The sequence below is a fragment of the Oryx dammah genome, unplaced genomic scaffold (genome assembly GCF_014754425.2).
Source record: "Oryx dammah isolate SB20612 unplaced genomic scaffold, SCBI_Odam_1.1 HiC_scaffold_3, whole genome shotgun sequence".
Classification (NCBI taxonomy): Eukaryota; Metazoa; Chordata; class Mammalia; order Artiodactyla; family Bovidae; genus Oryx; species Oryx dammah.
In genome coordinates, this window is record NW_024070187.1 from 103,359,215 (window position 1) to 103,380,842 (window position 21,628).

Consider the following 21,628-nt stretch of genomic DNA (forward strand, 5'->3'; position numbering starts at 1 on the left):
CATAACTTTTCTTCCAAGGAGTAAGCGCCTTTTTATTTCAAGCAATGCCAAAACAGTGCACGTATTATCTCGCTTAACTTTCACACTAACACTGAGGAAGGTGCTGGCTTCACTTTACAGATCAGGTGGGTGAAGACTGGAAAAGAAAGACCTCTAGCGCTGTGCCCTGCACACCTGATCTGCCCTACCACTTACTGCACCCAGGTGGTCACCATCTATGCGCTTCAGTCCCGCACAAGGTGGGTCGATGAGGTCTGAGTCAGGCTGGGTCGCCTCCGGTACCCGCGCGGCCGGGCTCAGGCAACGCCCGGAGCCACGAGAAGGGATCCAGCTTCCCGATCCCCTAGATCCCGGGGCCTGCACGCCGCAAGCGGGCTCGGGGAACTCAGGACTCCGGGACCTTTCCTCGCGCAGCCAAGCCCGCCGAGGTTTGCCGGGAGGGGAAACGCGCTGGTGTGAGCTTCGGCGAGGGAATCGGTCCACGCCGGCGGCCGGAGGCCGGAACATTTCTCCTCTCTCCGCGGCAGCCCCGCTCGAATCGGAACTATTTTTCTCGCGTCGCTGTTGTCGGGCGGAGGGGTGCGGGTAACGGAACGGTCCTCCAGCCGCCGGGTCGTCGCGCCGCGGTCGCCGGCTGCTGACGTGGGCCGGTTTGGTGGGGCAAGAGTGGGTGCGGGTCGCCATGGCGGTGGACATCACACTGCTGTTCAGGGCCAGCGTCAAGACCGTGAAGACGCGCAACAAAGCACTGGGAGTGGCAGTGGGCGGCGGGGTGGAGGGCAGCCGCGACGAGCTGTTTCGCCGGAGCCCCAGGCCCAAGGGCGACTTCTCCAGCCGAGCGCGCGAAGTGGTGAGCTGGTTGCTATGGAAACGGCGGGCTGGACAGCGGGACCCCAATCCGGGCTGTCTGCGTCTGGTAGAGCAGTGTGTCAAAGAAGAGCCTGGGGAAGGTGGTATGAAGCGTGGGGCGGGAGAGTTGGTCCCGGAGAGCTGACGGCTGTCTTGGGAAACGAGCAGTCTTGGGTCTTCCCTGGTGCTCAGACGGTAAAGTGTCTGCCTGCAATGCGGGAGGACTCAGGTTCGAACCCAGGGTCGGGAAGATCCCCTGGAGAAAGGAAAATGGCAACCCACTCCACTACACTTGCCTGGAAAATTCCATGGACGGAGGAGAGAGCCTGGTAGGCTACAGTCCATGGGCTCGCAAAGAGCGAACTTCACTTCACTTTGGGTCGAAGAATGGGGACGCATGTTGGGAACTCGGAACTCTGTCAAGTTCTTGGGCTGCTTTGTGAGGTAGTGATTTCGCTGTCACTCGGCAGACCTGAGCGCCGGCGAGGCTTCCCCCATAGTCCTCTGCTTTCCTGTCGCAGCACTGACCACGGTGTATTACTTCTTTGGTTTACTCGTCTCATCGCCTTCACCTTCCCTGTCCCGCCTTGAGATCGCAGGTCGCGTTCAACTGATCTCTCACTTCCCCTAGCTTCTCGCAATAGATCAGGACTCAGACTAGGAATCGGCTAGTTTAGGGTGATCTTTCACAAGCATGCTCTATTCCAGTCATCTAAACTCCTTTCTGGTTCCTGAACACAGCCGGCTTACGTTGAGGAGAGCCGTGACCTACTCCTTAAGGGCAGGAACAGTGTTGACTTCACCGCAGAATCCCCAAAGCCTGACTTGTAACATTGCTTAGTAAGTGTTTGTTGAAGGAATGAATGAACAAATGGTTGTCTGTCTTCCCCGCTACACTGGAAACTCTGTAAGGGGAGGGAGAAAGTTTGCCAGGTTCACTTTTGTATCCTTGCCGCCAAGGATGGATCTAGTTTTTGTGGAGCTTGAAGCTTATACAGTTCTGTCTGTTCTCTTTAAGAAATAAAAATCCAAAATCACAATAAAAGGTTCAGAGCTTTGGGAGGTGCAAGGGAGGGGCCCTGAGGCTTAAACTTCTTGGTAAATCCACTTCTGTTTGATACACAGTGCATGCAGTGTCTGGTACTTTGCAGACAGTCACAGTTTTCAATGAATATATGTATGCATGAATTAGGGAGTGGCAGTTTGCAAAGGAAAGTTGGAAGGAAAGTTGGTCCAGATGTATATATTCGGTCCATCAGAAAGCATCTATTAAGTGCCTACTTTCTGACCACCATTGTGTTAGAATAATGTGATTTAAGAGGAATGGTGGGCAGACATATTACCAAAAGAAATGTCACAAAGCCTTGTACATGTCATGTGGGACACAAAGGAGAGTGTGTTCAGTTAAACCTCAGGGCCAAGAGAGGCTTTACAGAGGAGATGATGCCTGAAACAAATCTTGTAGGAAGAGTAGTTGGTTCCAGTGCAGACAGGATGGAGAAGGGCCTCTGAGGCTAAGAGAAGCATGTGCACAAAGGTGTGAAGCTAGGTAATGTTATGCCCAACTTATTTATACTCAATGTGTGTCTACTGGTTGAATTACAGATTAGTAATGGCATTTCAGATTCTGGGAGGAGGAATTTTTCATAGCTGAACAGTTCCAAACAGTGATAATTATGGCTCTTGGCAACGGGAGCTTGACTCATTTGGACTGTGGGGTTAATGGGGATCTTGGGGGTAGAAACTGGGTCTTGAATTTAGAAGAACTGTATTCTAGTCTGCTACTTAGAAGTGGGTGACTGGGGCAAGTCCTGTTACCTGTGTCTCACATCCCCTTTCTATAAAATGGGCATGATAATACCCTACTTAACTGGCAAGCTAATTTTTAGGATCTTATGAGACCTTGTACATATTGTAAAGAGCTATAATTATTATTATTGTTGCTCTCCCCCCCTACCCTGATTCCAGGTAGGCCATCTAGATGTATTTTCATCAGTGTCGTGAAACTTTGTCCCTTACACCACTTACCTGTCTTGCACTTTCATTCTTTCTTGCAAAGGGAAACCAAGTCAGTTCATGAAGGAGTCTGAAAACCCTGTGCACGTGCTAATAGCAGCACTAGAGGAGACAGCAGCTTTCCTCTGTCAAGGTGAAGCTATCGGCAATAGCAGATGTGTGGCAAGCGGGCAGCTTTTCCTCTCTCCCTCCCTCCCTGGGACCATGGAAGTTGGTGTTAATTTCCCAGCAGATCCCTATTGCTCAGAATCCCATGCAACACTGCCCCAGGCAGCTATTACCAGTTGTTGGATCTGACATGCAAGTTGAAATTTACTGACATCCTATCTAATATATATTAATAGTAAAAATAGAATCTGTATGCCTAAGGCAGAACCATGGACTTTTTTTCTTTTTAGTACTTAAAAGGACCTGAAGTTTGTGTTCAGGCTTCTCATTTTGTAGATGGGCAAACTGATACTCAGGTAAGTAAAATGCCTTGCCCAGAGTAATAATTAATGAGGTCAAAGGGCAGAGCCAGTGGAAGAAGCCAGGTCCTTTGACCCCAGTTGAATGTTGTTTATTTCCCATCCCATACATGCATTTCCACTCTAATTTTAAAGCAAAAATTCCTTAGCTGAGTTTCTTCTTCCTGAATTAATACTGAATTCATAACTGGATACTGAATAAGATTTGGAGCAGAAAGTCCTGAATTTGCATGCCTCTTATTTACTGCAAGACCTTGGGAAAGTTATTTAACCTCAATTTCCTCACTTCTAAAATAGAGTGAGTCATAGCAAGTTGATAAGGTGGTTATGCAGATGAAATAAGAAAAGGTGTGCAAGTGCTTGCATGAGTGTGACTTGTTCTGGTTGCAAGTAAGGGTAGCCTCTTGTAAACTACCTGGAGGAGGAAATGGCAACCCACACCAGTATTCTTGCCTGGAAAATCCCAGGGACAGAGGAGCCTGGTGGGCTACAGTCCACGGGGTTGCACTAAGAGTCAGACGTGACTGAGCAACTGAACACCCAGCACTGTGTAAACCAACCTGAGGAAAATTTGGCTTATATACCTGGAAAACATAGGGAAGAGCTTCTTTCTGTAGCTTTTATCCATAAAACTCCAGAAAAGGGCTCTAGTTGGTTCTACTTGGGTCCCGAGCCCTCATTAGAAAGTCATTCACTCGTGTCTGACTGTGACCCCCATGGACTGTAGGCCACCAGGCTTCTCTGTCCATGGGATTCTTCAAGCAAGGATACTGGAGTGGGTTGCCATTCCCTTCTCCAGGGGGTCTTGCCGACCCAGGGAATGAACCCAGGTCTCCTGCATCGCAGGCAGATTCTTCAGCATCCGAGCCATCAGGGAAGCCCTCCTTATGGCTTGAATGCTGTGATGGCTATCCCACCAGAACCTTGGAAAAGGGAGTACTGTGTCTAAAAATCAGGGAATAAGGGATACTGGGGAGGCAAAACCAACGCAGATGTTCTTCCTAGTTCCTAGCACAGTGCCTGACCTGCTTTCACGTTACGTGCCTGGTCTTCTGCTCCGTGGGGAAGAAAAAAACTAGAATTGTGGGAGTTTGTAATGACAGGCTTCATGCGGGAATGTGTCCAGAGGTGTCTCCAAGGGGGCGGGTCTTTCATTCTCTTATTAATTTATAAAAGTTACAGAGGCCAGGGAAAGCAACATGCAGTAAACCAAGACACCTCTGAGCAGCCGAACTGAGTGTGCATGAACAGCGGGAGCCAGCCTACAGGACGTCAAGAGACTTGTGTCCTGGCCCACGTTCAGCCACGAGGGGCAGACAGCCTAGTCTTTCTGTGCCTCAGTGTCCACCTTGGTAAAACTGACAGCTTGGCCATGACTGCAATTTCTTATAAAGCAGAGATAACCTAAGATAAACATCGGCTCTGAGTATTTGTTGGGAGTTCTGTTTTCAGATTAAGCATGCAGATGAGTTTTCTATGTTCACTATACATTGCTTTTGTGAAAGCCAAGTGTCACTTATTTTTTCTTTTTGTAGGAGTGCATTATCTTGAGTTCCTGACTTCAAATCAGACTTCTTACAGCAGCCCAAAAGCAAATGGTCTGCTCCCTGCTATTGTCCCGAGCGCCTCTCCTCTTACCCTGCTCCAGCTGCCCTGACCTCCTTGCTTTCCTCGCATCCTCTGGGCACATCCCCACCTCAGGACTTTTGTGCGTGTTCCCTCAACCTGGAGCACTTCTCTCCCAGATGCCACGTAATTTGGTCTTTAGGCCTCTGCTCATGTGTTGCCTCAGTGATCCCTTCCTCCACTGCCCTGTGTGAAATAGCATCCTTTTTCTCTTCTTTACTCTGCTTTATTCCTATTATTTAACATACTATGTATCCATCGACCTGTTTATCCACTGGAATATATACTTCATGAAAACAAAGACTCCTTAGGTTTTAGAGCAGTACAGGATAGGTTCTCAGTAAATGTTTCTTGAATTAATGAATGAATGTTATTTACTGTGTCACTTTGCTTTGAATTTTGGAGCTGGTTGATCTCTGTCTAAGGCTCCTTCCAATTCCAGAAAATGTGTGAGCCTAACATGATTCCTTAATATTATATAGCATGTATGTACACACTTAGGGGCTTCCCTTGTGGCTCAGATGGTAAGGAATCTGCCTGCAATGCAGGAGACTCGGGTTCCACCTCTGGGTTGGGAAGATCCCCTGAAGGAGGCAATGGCAACCCCCTCCAGTATTCTTACCTGGGAAATACTGTGGACAGAGCAGCCTGGTGGGTCACAGTCCACGGGGTTTCAAAGAGTCGGATATTACTGAGTGACTGACATGCACACACGTGAACTTAATCCAGTGTCTGGAGTAAACATTGAATAAATAGTAGCTTTTATTATTAAGATTTCGTTCCTGCCTCAGGGAGTTTATAGTCAAATGGAGAAGCGGACACATAAATACCACAACAACTCAAGTAGAAGTGAAAACTGTGACACCAAACACTGATACCCCGGTCCTTCTCAGTTTTCTTCTGAGATGTAGTGTTGACTTTGTGTGCCAGTCTTTGGAGCCATAAGTGAAGCTGGGAACAGGATTATTATCCAGAGTATTATTGTTGTTATCCAGAGTAGCTGGAAATAGACTTTATTCAAGGATTGAGTACAGTTCTACTTGAATAGAGTGTCAGTTGAGAGCATTGTTCAAAGAAGCAGTATCAGGCAACAGGTGCTGCAGTGAGAAGCTTGAGATAGGGCCTCACAGGACAGGAATAGATCAGGAGACAGTGTAGATTTAGGAGGCAGGTTCCAAACAGAGTCTGTTAAATCCTATAGACTTTTTAAAAATTAATGTAGAATTCCTTTTGCAACTGATATAAAGAGCTGTTTTCTCTAAAGCTGGGATGAGAGGGCTGGGAATAGAGAAGTTAATTAGTCAGCTGCCTCTCCACTGTCCCCCCCTTCTCCTTGAGGATCCTCTTTGGAACCACCTGTAGGGCTCAGAGAGACACAGTCTCACTGGGTTAATGTTCTTCAGGGCCTCTTTTAACTTCATGATGCTGTGTTTTTATGTATCTTAATAACCAAGTGTAAACTGTAAGCGGGACTCAGTGCCAGAGACTTTTCATGACATAAATAGTGAATCCTTTGTGTGGACTGCACTTACGAATTTTTCCAGGGCTTATGAAGACTGTAGCTTTTGAAATTACATTTATTCAATACTAATTGGTTTATTCCATCTCCTGTAATCATTAGACTCCTGATACGTGTCAGTCATTGTGAGGACATTAAAAAGTTATGATATCTATGTCCTGGCTTTTGGGAAATACAGATGAAGGATAACTAAAGCTCCTTGAGGGAGAATCAGTGGAAAAACAAACTGGACTTTGAAGGACAAGAACCATTCTACCAGACAAAGGAAGGGGATTGAATCGCCTTCCTGGCAGAGGGGGGACTGTGAGCAAGGGCGCTGGTGTTCAAGAGCAGGGTGACTAGGGGAGCAGGGGGAATGCTGGTGCGGCTGGAGCCCTTTCCTGGGGGGCCTGGGAGAGGGGCGGGGAGGCAGGAGAAGAGGCTCTGCTGGATGAGGTTAGAGCATAGATCTACCAGCTTTGGGCCACAGGCCATATCCAGCCGCAGCCAGTTTTTATAAATAGGTTTCAATGGAATGCGATCATATTCATTTTAGGCTGTGGATAGTTTTGTGCTATAGTGACAGATAGAATGTTGGCCAGACCTTGGGCAACAGCATCATCAGCAATGCTGAGAAATTTGGACTTTATGTTCTAAGCAGTGTGAGCAGAGGCAGGAGAGTTCATATTTGTATTTTAAGATGATCAGCAATATTGCAGATGGGTTTGGAGTGTTAACATGACTGACATAGAAAAGCTCATTAGGAGGCTATTGCTGTGATCCAGCTGAGAGCTGATGAGCTAGTGGATGGAGTAATGACTGGATGAAGGAGATATCTAGAAAGTGGATGTTTTAAAAATGTAGCAGTTGGTGGAGTTAGAAAGAAGAGGTAGAACAATTCCCAGCTTTCTAGTGTCCGACTCTTTTTGACCCCATGGACTGTAGCCGACCAGGCTCCTCTGTCCATGGAATTCTCCAGGCAAGAATACTGGAGTGGGCTGCCATTCCCTTCTCCAGGGGATCTTCCCGACCTCGGGATCGAACCCAGGTCTCCTGCATTGCAGGTGGATTCTTTACCGCTGAGCCACCAGGGAAGCCCATTGAGACAACAGGTGGTGGGTGACTCCCCAGTGGCATTGCTTCTTGGAAAAGCTGGATTGGAGAGCATAGTGGAACCAAGTGGGGTCCTCTAGTTTTGTCATACTTAGAACTTGGAGATGATTGAAATCTTTAAAATAGACACCTAGTACACGTGCCCAGCCATTACCTCACAAGCCCAGGGAACGCTGGGCTGTGCCTCATTATGGCGGCAGACCCAAGGCAAGTTCTCAGTGCCAGACTGCAGATGGGGCTATTCAGCAAGGCCCAGGAAGGGCTTCCCTGGTGGCTCAGCTGGTAAAGAATCTGCCTGCAATGCTGGGTTCCATCCCTGGGTTGGGAAGATCCCCTGGAGAAGGGAAAGGCTACCCACTCCAGTATTCTGGCCTGGAGAATTCCATGGACTGTATAGTCCATGGGGTGGCAAAGAGTCGGACACGACTGAGCGACTTTCACATTTGGACTCCAGGATCTTATACAGACTTGTCCTCAGTTGTACTTTCTTTATTCTTGAAAGAAATTCATCTTTGTGGTAATGATAGTATCACTTATGTATTCTACATACATATTGTAGAAGTTTGATTTTCAGCGATAGTCCGTCAGTTAGCTTTCTTCTTTATTCCAAGAAAAATCTGGAAAGGGTCAAAGAGCTCCCTCTTTTCTAAGTTTGTCGTTGGCAGGTAAACACTTCAGTGTATCACCTCCTAGGATAGGGCTGCCCAAGCAGGTCCTCTCAGGGTGACCTTTGGAATGAATTCTTCCTGTCCAGGGTCTGATTCTGTCTTTGCAGACTTGAGAACCAGAACTTGAGACTTGAGATTTGTCAACGTACCAAGGAAAGAACCATTTTCAGGGCAGGTATCAACGGAGCTCACCCCAGCTTGTGTACAAGACAGAATACTAGATTGTTCATTTACTTTGAATGCTATAACTAATACTCAGAAGGATCCAAATTTTGGAAAGTCAGTTATTTTTGAGCTTCTATAGGTCCGGAACTCTGTTGAGGGCTTTACATACCTGATCGCAATTAATTTTTCTCTGTTTAGAGGAATAGAAGTATAATATTATTAAGTTATTTTACAATGTTGATTGTATTATGAATAATACAATTCTAGAATTCATATGAACTTGATGTTTGAGGTTTCTTGTTACGTGGAAATCTTTATGGGCTCCCTCTGGTGGGCAAAGTATCAGTGACGTTTACAATGGTTAATTACGGCTTATGTTATGAAAAACTTACTGTGTTTTAAATATATTAACTTTAAAATTGATGTAAGAAGAGGCCCTGTCTGAACCCTCTAAAAGAAAGTGAATAAACCAGAGAAGTGAAAGTATAATGTGTTGAATGAACTCATATAACTCGGCTATGAAAAGCTTGCCGCACACTTGTAATTTTAAACTCAGCAGTACTTTTTTCTTCCTGACTTTCAGGTTCTCAGAGTCTATAAATACTAGAATCTGCCCTCTACTTGCCACAGTCTAACATACACCTATTTGTCGGAACTTTCTTACAGAGCTTGTAAGCTATATTTAACCAAGAGAAGTGAGTCTTTTCATTTTATAATATTGTACACATTCCTGTTCACTTTTTTGGACACATGATAAGAAAATCCTGGTTAAAATCAACGTTTGTTTTTTATAGCCTAAGTAGAAATGACAGGTTGCTGCATATCTTGGGTGGGAGAAATTGAGAAAGGAATTAAAAAGCATAAGTTTTGAGTTATAAATACTTTCGGACTTTGCCAGTAATTAATTATCTGATCTTGGAGAACTCACCTAACCTCTATTTTTGTTTTTTTTTGTTTGCTTTTTTCCCCCCACTTTACTTGTTTGTTTAATGAGGAACTTTCACTAGATCGTCGTTAAGAATCTTTCCATGATCAGTACTCTTCTTTCTGAAAATTCCAGAATATATTTTTAAATGCTTTTTACAGCACCTGGTGATATTCCTCCCTGACTTTCTGTGTACTTAAAATTTTTCACCTAGATTAAAAGAAACAAAATTTTTTTCAGAGTTCTCATTTGGTATGTTTCCACAAATGTATTTGATTTAGTAGTGATTATGTACTCTTGTAATGGGTTTTATCAGTGGGGTATATTTTTAAAGTTGACTGATTTTGAAATCTGACTATAAAAATAGTAAATGCTCATTGAAAAGAATAGAAAAGAAAGTGAAGTTCACATATACTACTTATGGCCAGAAATAACCACTGTTTTAATTTTGGTATAAATTTTTTTCAGACATTTTTCTTATTTAAAAAAAAACAGAATTTTTCTACAATACTGTTATCTGGCCACCCCGCCCCCACTTTTTTTTGGTCTTATCTTACCTTCTTTCAGTTCAGTTCAGTTCAGTCGCTGAGTCGTGTCTGACTCTTTGTGACCCTATGAATCTCAGCACGCCAGGCCTCCCTGTCCATCACCAACTCCCGGAGTTCACTCAAACTCATGTCCATAGAGTCAGTGATGCCATCCAGCCATCTCATCCTCTGTCATCCCCTTCTCCTCCTGCCCCCAATCCCTCCCAGCATCAGAGTCTTTTCCAATGAGTCAACTCTTTGCATGAGGTGGCCAAAGTATTGGAGTTTCAGCTTTAGCATCAGTCCTTCCAGTGAACACCCATGGTTGATCTCCTTCAGAATGGACTGGTTGGATCTCCTTGCAGTCCAAGGGACTCTCAAGAGTCTTCTCCAACACCACAGTTCAAAAACATCAATTCTTCTGTGCTCAGCTTTCTTCACAGTCCAACTCTCACATCCATACATGACCACTGGAAAAATCATAGCCTTGACTAGACGGACCTTTGTTGGCAAAGTAATGTCTCTGCTTTTGAATATACTGTCTAGGTTGGTCATAACTTTCCTTCTAAGGAGTAAGCGTCTTTTAATTTCATGGCTGCAGTCACCATCTGCAGTGATTTTGGAGCCCCCCAAAACAAAAGTCTGACACTGTTTCCACTGTTTTCCCATCTATTTGCCATGAAGCGATGGGACCAGATGCCATGATCTTCGTTTTCTGAATGTTGAGCTTTAAGCCAGCTTTTTCACTCTCCTCTTTCACTTTCATCAAGAGGCTTTTTAGTTCCTCTTCACTTTCTGCCATATATAGTGGTGTTATCTGCATATCTGAGGTTATTGATATTTCTCCCGGCCATCTTGATTCCAGCTTGTGTTTCTTCCAGCCCAGCGTTTCTCATGATGTAGTCTGCATAGAAGTTAAATAAGCAGGGTGACAACATACAGCCTTGACGTACTCCTTTTCCTATTTGGAACCAGTCTGTTGTTCCATGTCCAGTTCTAACTGTTGCTTCCTGACCTGCATATAGGTTTCTCAAGAGGCCGGTCGGGCGGTCTGGTATTCCCATTTCTTTCAGAATTTTCCACAGTTTACTGTGATCCACACAGTCAAAGGCTTTGGCATAGTCAATAAAGCAGAAATAGATGTTTTTCTGGAACTCTCTTGCTTTTTCGATGATCCAGCGGATGTTGGCAATTTCATCTCTGGCTCCTCTGCCTTTTCTAAAACCAGCTTGAACATCTGGAAGTTCACGGTTCACATATTGCTGAGGTCTGGCTTGGAGAATTTTGAGCATTACTTTACTAGTGTGTGAAATGAGTGCAATTGTATGGTAGTTTGAGCATTGTTTGGCATTGCCTTTCTTTGGGATTGGAATGAAAACTGACCTTTTCCAGTCTTGTGGCCACTGCTGGAGTTTTCCAAATGTGCTGGCATATTGAGTGCAGCACTTTCACAGCATCGTCTTTCAGGATTTGAAATAGCTCTACTGGAATTCCATCACCTTCACTAGCTTTGTTCATAGTGATGCTTTCTAAAGCCCACTTGACTTCACATTCCAGGATGTCTGGCTCTAGGTGAGTGATCACACCATCGTGATTATCTTGGTCGTGAAGATCTTTTTTGTACTTTTTTGCCACCCTTACCTAATGTGAAATTTTTTCTATGTCAGTACATATTGTTCTTGCTGCCAATTTATTTGGCTGCATTACCATTAAAAATAACACTACAGAGTAAAAATATCTTATCTAAAAAAAATTATATTCTGTAATTTATTTACCTGAATCTCTGTTGAAAGATATTTAGGCTGCTTTTAGTTTATCACTATTTTATACAAATAGTACATTTTTACCAGATTTGTTTCAAATTTATAAACTCTCAAGATGAAAGGCAAAAATGTATATATTTCACTTGTTTTCTGTTTAATCTTTTCTCAAATATAAAGAATCAGATGCCCTAATATGATAAAAAGAAAATTATCCCTTATTTGAGGGGAAATGTTAAATGTATTAGAACTTATTTTGGTGCTGGGGGTGTGGGGAATAGAAAGGGGTAGGGCTAGTTAGGTGATAATGAGGGGCAGGCTGATCAGGAAAACTTTGACATGAGACCAGAGCCTTGAAGGGCAAATAAAACTGGTAGATGGTGAACATGAGTGTGGTGCATTTCAGTGACAGTAAGGACACTGCATAACTGGGCCAGGTAGCTTCTTCTTGGTCATTGGCGTGAAACAAACTTGGGGAGGTGCTTTATGGCCTATAGACTATAGAAGGCCTCCTTAGCTTTTATACAGAATAAATGTACAAAAATCAGTGGCCATCCAAATCTAATGACCACTTACAATCTAGTAAAATCATTTACTACTACTACTACTAAGTCACTTCAGTCGTGTCCGACTCTGTGTGGCCCCATAGACGGCAGCCCACCAGGCTCTCCCGTCCCTGGGATTATTTAAGGTAGTAACAAAAAGCACGTCTAGAAATAACCTTAATAAGCAATGTAAATACCTCATTTGAAGAAAACTTCACAGTTTTGTAGAGAGAGAAAACTTGAATAAATAGAAACACATATTGTATATGTGGAAAGGAGGAAGTGCTGTAAAGACAGCAGTTATTCCTAAATTAATTTGCAGGTTTAGTGTGGCTTTAACCTAAATTCCAACAGAAAGTCGTTCTGAAATTTGTCTAGAAAGTTGTTTTGAAATTCATCTAGAAAAGAAGATGTGTGTAAATAGCTAATTAATTTTTGAGGAAGAGTATACATGTTGGGGTCGGTGTCCTAGCCTTACCAAATATTAAAACATTTTAAAGCCAAAGCTGAATGTATACATGTATGGATCATATATGATTTATTTGTGTGTGTGTGTGTGTAATTTTTATCTTGTATTGTAAATCAGTAAGATTTACAATAAAAAGGTTCATTCACTGATTTGGGGATAATTGGTTAGCACTTTGCAAAAAAGGCTTTTTTTTAAGGTCCTTCTCTTTTACTGTGCACACATTAAATTTCTAGATGGACTAAAGATTTACTTGTAAAAGCCAAACTGAAGAAAACAAAAATTAACCTATCTTCTAAAAGTGGGAAGTCTTTCTGAGTTTAAAAATTCATAGCACTGGACTTAATAATGGCATTGATTTTAATGATGGCAGCTCTCACAAGACCTTTACACTGAGACATCATAGCATTATTCCCAAGTATAAGAAATTATTGGGTAAATATGGCATACTGAAGAGTTTGTCATGGCATGAGAAGAAATGCTCATATTAAAAAGTTACTACCCAAACCACACACAGTTAAAACTTTATATACCAAATCAAAAAAGTGTAGGCATGGAAATATTGATTAGAAGAGAATACACTAAAATGTTAACAATGGCTGTTTCTGGCTAATGAGATGATGAGTGATTTATTTTTCTGTCTCTATCTTCCTGAATTTCTTTAATGAGCACATATTACTCCTGAAATGAGAAACGAAACAGAACAAGTAAACCTCCAGGCTGATGAGTTTTTATTTGCTGTGAAAGGAAATGGAAAAGAATTAATATATTTTGATTGGAAAAATGTCATGAATAAGCAGTATCTAATTATATATTAAATGCACAATAGAGAGGGCCCCTGTTTAAAGGAAGTCTGTGGTAAATCTTTTGTAAAGGGAGTAATTTTCCTGTAACTCAGCTGGATTTTCAGTTGAGACTTTCTTAACCTGTACAAGAAAATCATCCACAAATGTTTCATTGATGTCTTAGCTTTCTGGTTGTCATTCTAAAAAATAATAAACCGATAATAATAGCTACCACTTGTTGAGCACCTATTCTAGCTGGCACTCTGCTAAGAGCTTTATCATTTGGTTGGCTATCCTTGCAAGTTAGGTTCCTTTACTCATAAAGAAACCAAGGTTCAGGAGGTTAAGCCCTGCCCAGGGTGGTGTCACCTTGATGGGCTTGCGCCCCATTCCTGACAGACATCTCCTGCCACCTCTCCATGCACACACCTCTCAGTACAGGATTGTGTGTGCATGTGAGTGCTGTGCCGAGACTTTGGAGCTGGGCTCCACTTGGCGTTGCACAGGCCGGATCTCTGGTGGTTTTCTCCTAGCATGTTGTCATATCATCTGCTGTCTTTGGGAGCATGTTTTGCTCTATAAATCTCAGGTATTTGAAAGTGCCTGACTAGCATTTGGGAAAATACAGCTGCCTCCAAAGCAAACTCTCTTTTTAGTCAACAGTTGCTAGTAACTGTGTATTTCTTAGAGGCAGTGTTGAGGTCTGTTTTGGGGCAAAGGGGAAAAGGGATGTGGTTTTAGTTAGTGAAATCATTGAGAAGGAAGGATTTTTATACATTATATATACAATTTATACATTATATACATCTGCTGCTGCTGCTGCTGCTAAGTTGCTTCAGTTGTGTCCGACTCTGTGCGACCCCATAGACGGCAGCCCATTAGGCTCCTCTGTCCCTGGGATTCTCCAGGCAAGAACACTGGAGTGGGTTGCCATTTCCTTCTCTGATGCATGAAAGTGAAAAGTGAAAGTGAAGTCGCTCAGTCGTGCCCGACTCTTAGTGACCCCATGGACTGCAGCCTACCAGGCTTCTCCGTCCATGGGATTTTCCAGGCAAGAGTCTGAGAAAGTATAATTCCCCTTTCTGTTGTTGGGACAGTCTTTTGTTATTTATTTGTTTATTCAACAGTGAGTCCCATGGAGGACTCAAGCTGAGATGACTTTCCAGAAACGTTGAGGTGAGGCAAGGGCCCAGGCCTTTGGAACCACTGGTCAGTCATTGGATGAAGGCTTGCCCCAGGAAGAGGGCTTCCCCCAGGGAGAGGCCTTTGAGTTGGGTGGGGCAGCTCCATTCTGCTGAAAACAGTGCCTTGAGAGAGACTCAGCTGTGAGGCATCAACAAGCAGTTTTTCTGGAGGTTGGGGGAATGAGGGCCTTCATCCTGAAGGCACAGCTCTGCCACACTACCTATTTTAGAGTTGTTGTGAGGACTAAATGAGATATTTCATATAAAACTGCCAGCATTGTATGTGATACATTAGAGATACTCATTAAATGGCAACTGCTTTATTATCAGCTTATATCTATTGAGTGAAAGCGAAAGTGAAGTCGCTCAGTCATGTCCGACTCTTTGCGACCCATGGACTGTAGCCCACCAAGCTCCTCCTGGGATTCTCCAGGCAGGAATACTGGAGTGGGTTGCCATATCTATTGAGTATCTGCCCATAAACAAGGAAGGCACTTAGATTGCTCTTTGGACTCTGAAGATGAATGAGACTTTTATTTTGCACATTAATAAGCTAACAATCTAGAAGAAGGCATTCATTCAATCAACAAATATTTATCAAGCATCTGCTGTAAGGCTGTGTACTATCTTTGATCCTGGGGATGTGTGTGTGCTTAGTCATGTCTGACTCTCTGCAACCCCATGGAATGTAGCCCGCCAGGCTCCTCTGTCCGTGGGATACTCCAGACAAGAATACTGGAGTGGGTTGCGTTTCCTCCTCCAGGGGGTCTTCCCAACCCAGGGGTTGAACCTGTGTCTCTTGCATCTCCTGCACTGCAGGTGGATTCTTTACCACTGAGCCACCCAAGCAAAGATAAGATAGACAAAAATCCCTACTTTTGTGGAGCTTATCATCTAATGAAAAACTTAGAGTAAAGAAGTAAACAGATGATGTCAGTTCCGTTCAGTTCAGTAGCTCAGTCGTGTCCGACTCTTTGCGACCCCATGAATCGCAGCACGCCAGGCCTCCCTATCCAACTCCCGGAGTTCACTCAGACTCATGTCCATCAAGTCAGTGATGCCATCCAGCTGTCTCATCCTCGGTCGTCCCCTTCTCCTCCTGTCCCCAGTCCCTCCCAGCATCAGAGTCTTTTCCAGTGAGTTAACTCTTCGCATGAGGTGGCCAAAGTACTGGAGTTTCAGCTTCAGCATCATTCCTTCCAAAGAAATCCCAGGGCTGATCTCCTTCAGAATGGACTGGTTGGATCTCCTTGCGGTCCAAGGGACTCTCAAGAGTGTCAGGTAGTGATAAATAAACTCATCAGACGTACTCATAGGTAATTATAGAAATCTTCAGAAGAGAAACTTCGATAATTCAGAGAACAAAGAGATTACTTTTGGGTAAGGTGGGAGGGAAGGTGTCACAGAAGAGATGACATTCAGGTGGGCCTCCCAGGTTTCCCACGGGTAGAAGCGGAGAGAGGAGGTGCAGAATGGAACGCATGGTAAAAGCTCCCGGAGGGGAAGGCACTGGATTGGTAAAGTCTGAGGGAAGCTCATTTCCCTGGAAAGAGTGTGAGAAGTAGGCAGTGGGGTGTGCCCTATATCACCCCATTGGCCCCTGTCTATCCTTTCCTCTCTGTGTGCCTCAGGAGGCCCATCTGTATGGAGTGCATGGCCGGTGTCCTTGTTCTCTGGCTTCTGACTGGGTGCAGTTGGTGCGAGGCTCCAGCAGGAGACTGGAGGGCTGGAAGAGGCAGGAGTTGGTTTGGGAACTGGGTAGCGGGGCTTTGTGTCCACAAGGGCCAGGTGTCTGCTCATAGGTGTCTGCCCACCAGCCCCAGCACTTTTTACCTGTGTATGCTGAGCATCCCATGGGTTAGGATGGGTTTAGCAAATAGTCTGGTACCAGCCAGCAATAGACAGGATTGCAGTGCAGCGCTACTCGGGTGACCCTGAACAATTGTGACTAAGGGAACTCATCCCCTTGGATAGAATGTTGGACGGTTCATCTTTGCCTTTTTGTTTAAGGTAGCTTTTAAAGGTGATATATTTCTCTTTCTCTCTCTCCCTCAACATTACAATAGGGAAATGTCACAAATTTTAGGCTCAAACAGATTTTCTCTTAGTGATGTGGCTGTTCATACTTTTCTTCCGGAAATGACCTGAAAGGCTAGAGGTGGTAAACGGCTCTCATGGCATTCTGACTATAAACCTGAACTGGAATGGAATCTGTAACCCATTATCAGATTCTGAATCAATCTGCCTTGTCTTTCTCCTGTTTTTGTTTCAGTGAAATGTGTGTTTTTATTCTGTCAGTGGACAGTTTACATACCTAATATACCTAATATTAAGAGGGAATTATATAATGAATACTTGATGTGAGAGGGACTAGTTAAATACTTCAACTCCAAAGGATTCCATTAAAGTAATAAGGAGATTACCTTTAATTTTAAATGATAGAAAGATTTTTTAATGTTATTGCTATTAAGCATGTATTATAAACACTCAACCCATTTTTTGCAAATGAATTCCCAAAGCACAATTGATCTTTATACAGGTGGAGAGGAAATATTCTTACAAAGTATAGTTTGATAGTCATCATCCTAACTGTGGAGAGAAACATACTTTTCCCAAGAATAGAATGTGATGGTCGATTGGAAACTTTGGGAGTTACAGGCTTTTAGCTCTACCTCTTGAAATAAGAAAATATATATAAATGAGTCCCCAGATGAAGGCGTGGTAGGGTCCTTTATAGCCCTAATTGACTCCAGACATAGAGGCCATGATTTGTAAGCAAGCAGTGACAAGAGGAAGTTAAATCAAAATTAAATTAAGGGAAGGAAGAAAAAAAAAAAGAGAGATCAGGAGAGGTGGTGAATTTTCTGAAGGCTTCTAAATACTTATCTGTGGCTAAGTAGGAGATCTGTGACTGTATCTCAGTTGTGTCAAAGGATGAAATCTGGAAACATTTCAGTCCTAAAAAAGAACTCTCTCTCTTTTCTGAAGTCTTTTTGGTATTCATTACTTGGTACAGTTCAGTCAATACAGGCACATTGCTTCTATAGTTTTCCATGACTCAACTGGCAGAAAAAAAAAAAAATCAGCATCTCGCAGATACACAGAGGAGGTAATATTTTGGGAGGATTGGTTTTTCTGTTTATATTTTGACTTTGTGTTATTGTTCAGCTCACGTGACTAAAATTGTAGGAATCAGAGCCTCCCGGGCTCTCAGCCACGCTGACTGCCATGTCTGCAGTCATCTCAGTTTCTCTTTTGCTGGCCTCCCCTGCCTGGTGAAATCTCAGGCCCAAGAGGACAGACTGGGTCCCTGCAAACACGGTGCGGAGCTCAGCACTGTTTGTGACGTTGACTAGGGCCTTGCGTTTCCTCTCTTTCTCATGTATCCCACTACCACCACGTGGGCTCGCACCCTCACCATCTTGAGCCTGAGCTGAGGCAGCAGCAGGTCCAAGGGCTCCCACACTGCCACCCTCTCTCAAAGCCACGCCGCTGTGCAGAAAGTGCCACGCTCATTATGTCCCTGAGCTCGGAAGTGTTCAGCACTGCGCCTTCCTCACGCGGTGGATTCTGTTATTTGGCAGGTGTTCAAAGGCTTCATGAAGCTAGCCCCACCCACTTCTCCAGCTTTGCATCCCATACCTCGCTGGCTGTACCGTCCACCAGCTTTAATCAAGGGGCTCTCTCCACACGCTCTTCTGCTCTCTTGGCTCCTTGTCTGAAACTCCTGCTCTTTCTCTTGCCTCGACGGCTCACTCCTCTTCACTTAACTCATATGCTACCCATCTTAAAAGGGCAGAAGAGGAATCTCTTCTCAATGCAGAGCATTTGCTGCCTGCATTACTCGTTAGCCCAGCATCTCTGGGCAGCTTATGATAGCCTTTGCATTATTGTTTCTTTGTTGTTGTCATTACTTTGGGAAGATGAATTGGGCAGTATCCTGTCTAGCTGAGAGACAGGCACTCACATATTGTTATTTAATAATTGCATCGTTGCCTAGCCTTCCAAGTGCCGTTGTATTATCTTCCAAACTATGTTATTTACTTTTGAGCACGGGAGATGGAAAAGGAAAGGGTACGAGTGACTGGATGTCTTTTTTCTTTTTTAAATTTTACTTTATTTTACTTTACAATACTGTATTGGTTTTGCCATACAGCAACATGAATCCGCCATGGGTGTTCACGTGTTCCCAATCCTGAACCCCCCCTCCCACCTCCCTCCCCATACCATCTCTCTGGGTCATCCCAGTGCACCAGCCCCAAGCATCCTGTATCCTGCATCGAACCTAGACTGGCGGTTCGTTTCTTATATGATAGTATACATGTTTCAATGCCATTCTCCCAAATCATCCCACCGTCTCTCTCTCCCACAGAGTCCAAAAGACTGTTCTACACATCTGTGTCTCTTTTGCTGTCTCGCATGCAGGGTTATCATTACCATCTTTCTAAATTCTTTTAAATATTTCCTTCAGTGGCTTTGGTGTAGCTAGGGCTGTAGCTATTAGGCAGGATAATCACCCAACTTACTCATGCTTGCCTTCCCAGCGCCCAGCCCAGCGCCTGGCCCATAGTGGGCAGTCAGAACATGGTATGTGACTAAATGAATCGAAAACATTCTCAAATATTTGTTTACTAGTTTGACCCAGAGCTAAATGAATCAACATGGGTGATTTTCCATCTTCGAAAGCCATAAAAATCCAGTTTCTCATTTAGCTTTTTTCACCATTAACAGTTCTCCCTCCAGCACTTCTTCCTTTTGCCTGCCTTTTGCTTCATACTGAAATGCAAATCAATTTCCTCTCATTCTTTCCCCTGTGAAATTGGAGAACAGCTGTTTAGTCACCTCCTTATAAATAACCTTTCAACAAGTTAAATTGCCTTTAGGACTTGCTTTCTCTAGATTAAATTATCCCAAAGCCTTTTCTTTTTCTCATAAAGGCCTTTTCAGAAAGAAGCATTTGTTATTTTTTATTTCTTTTTCTACCTCTTTATAAAACTTTATTCTTTTCATAAATGTACCGTATAGAATGCCCCTGCGAGTAACTGATTAATGCTGTCTGGAAAGGAAGGCATCTTGGATCTCCTCTCATTTGCGCTTTGGAGTACCCTGTTAACCTCTCTCCCCGTTCCCGGTGAAATGTAACTCGGCGTCTGCTCTCGCCCTTTCCTTGTTTTGTTTCATTTTTTAGTGCATTTCTTCAAATGTGTAGCTTGATTTTCTTCCCCAAAACGCTAACTTGCTGTATCAGTAGTCTTACAAGTTATAGAGAACCCAGTACAAATTAGCTTAAGTGATGGAAGGGAATTTATTGGCTTATATCACTGAAAAGTCTGGTAATACGACTTAACCTCCAGCGTGGCTGCGCCCCGGGGACAAAACAGTGTCACCAGAAGCACTGTTCTCTCGCTCTGTCTGTTAGTGGTATCAGCACCTCCCGTCAGGCCCCTCCAGGCTCCAGCTTCATGGTGGCTGTAGACCTGCTGCACGTGCAGAGCTTACTTGCCAGACTACCCCACCCAGAGGAGGAGAGAAGCACTTTTCCTGGGAGACCCGCTGGAATCCTGGGGCTGAGGCGGATGCTCCTTAAACCCGTCCCCAGAGGCCTGCTTAGGACCCAGTCTGTAGCCAGAGCAGTGTCACACATGGCTGCGAACAGGGGAAGAATGTTCCAAGGAAACTTGGGGAGCTGTTCCCAGGAGGAGGGCAGTGGGTGTGGGTGGCCGGCCATCGATCTATATCGCTCTGAAATTGTGCTTCTTCACTCTGCGTTAGACAGATTATTAATACTGCTTTGAACTGGAGATGTTTCTGGCATGAACCCTTCACTCACTCTTTATTGAACACTCTGGATAGAGTATGCCAGGCATGCAACTAGGTATTGTGTGTACAACCACGAGGGAGACAATCCCTGACCAGGAGAAACTTTTAATCTATGGAAAAGACAGATGAATAGACAAATAGTTAAAGCCTGTTGTAATAAGTGCTATTATCAGAATGTATGTGGATACAGACTTCCCTGGTGGCTCAGATGGTAAAGTGTCTGCCTACAATGCAGGAGACTTGGGTTCAATCCCTGGGTTGGGAAGATCTGGAGAAGGAAATGGCAACCCACTCCAGTATTCTTGTATGGAAAATCCCATGGATGGTGGAACCTGGTAGGCTACAGTCCATGGGATCGCAAAGAGTCAGACACGACTGAGCAACTTCACTCACCTTGACTGACAGTGGAAGTGAGAGACTCAGTGGGAGGGGCTTGAAAGGGGAGAGTTTCACGGGAGAGGTGACTTTTGAGGTAAGCCTTGAAGGGTAGAAAAGATTTCCCTAGAATGGAGAAAGAAAGGCATTATCCTCAAGGCCATGGAGAACCTTAAAAAGTTTCCAGCAGGAAACTGGCAGGATCAGGTATGGGTTTTAGAAAGATGGTTCTGCTGGCTGTTGGTTGATTCATTGGAGGCAAGAAGGACTGGCAGGGAGGAGAAAGATCCATTGACTGTTGGAATAATCAAGTCTGAGCCCTCCACTGAGTCAGGGACTACAGGGACAGAGGACAGGTTTAAGATACATTGACAGGATTTGGGACTTGTTAAGTGTAGGAGATGAAAAGGTTTCAGCTGTGGGTGACTGCTAGATGAGTTTAGTTCAGTTCAAGATGAGTTCATCTTTGTGGTTCTTTGAGGTGCCTGCTGAACACCCACCCAAGGGATGCATGTCTATCAGGCAATGGTAAATACAGAAGGGGGACCTCAGGGAAAAGTCTCTGAGCCAGAGACATAGATGGGAGATATCCAAGTACAGGTGGAGTATAGATGTCACTTCTTCCTTGAAGGAGTGAGGTTACCCAAGGGGAATTTCAAATGAGAGGAAAAAGAGGGCTGGGGAATGGGGACGAGCAACATTTGAGAGTCTAGGAGAGGATAAGGAATCAGAGAAGGAGGCCATGGAGAAGTTAGGCATCTGGGTCTCTCCAAATAATAGACCTCCTCTTGCCTCGATAAAGGCAGTGTCTCCTGGGAGATTGATGCCATGGTGGTCGG

At 44.2% G+C, this 21,628-nt stretch overlaps 1 protein-coding gene across 1 annotated transcript in view; it reads left to right on the plus strand.

The window, feature by feature from the left end:
* The first annotated feature begins 577 nt into the window (after window positions 1-577).
* Window positions 578-21,628, plus strand: part of STX18 (syntaxin 18) — a 118,126-nt gene continuing 97,075 nt past the window's right edge. The window contains exon 1 of the mRNA XM_040238347.1: window positions 578-850. Coding sequence (XP_040094281.1) covers window positions 683-850 — 168 coding nt within the window. The 5' untranslated portion in view covers window positions 578-682. The remainder of the gene's footprint in view (window positions 851-21,628) is intronic.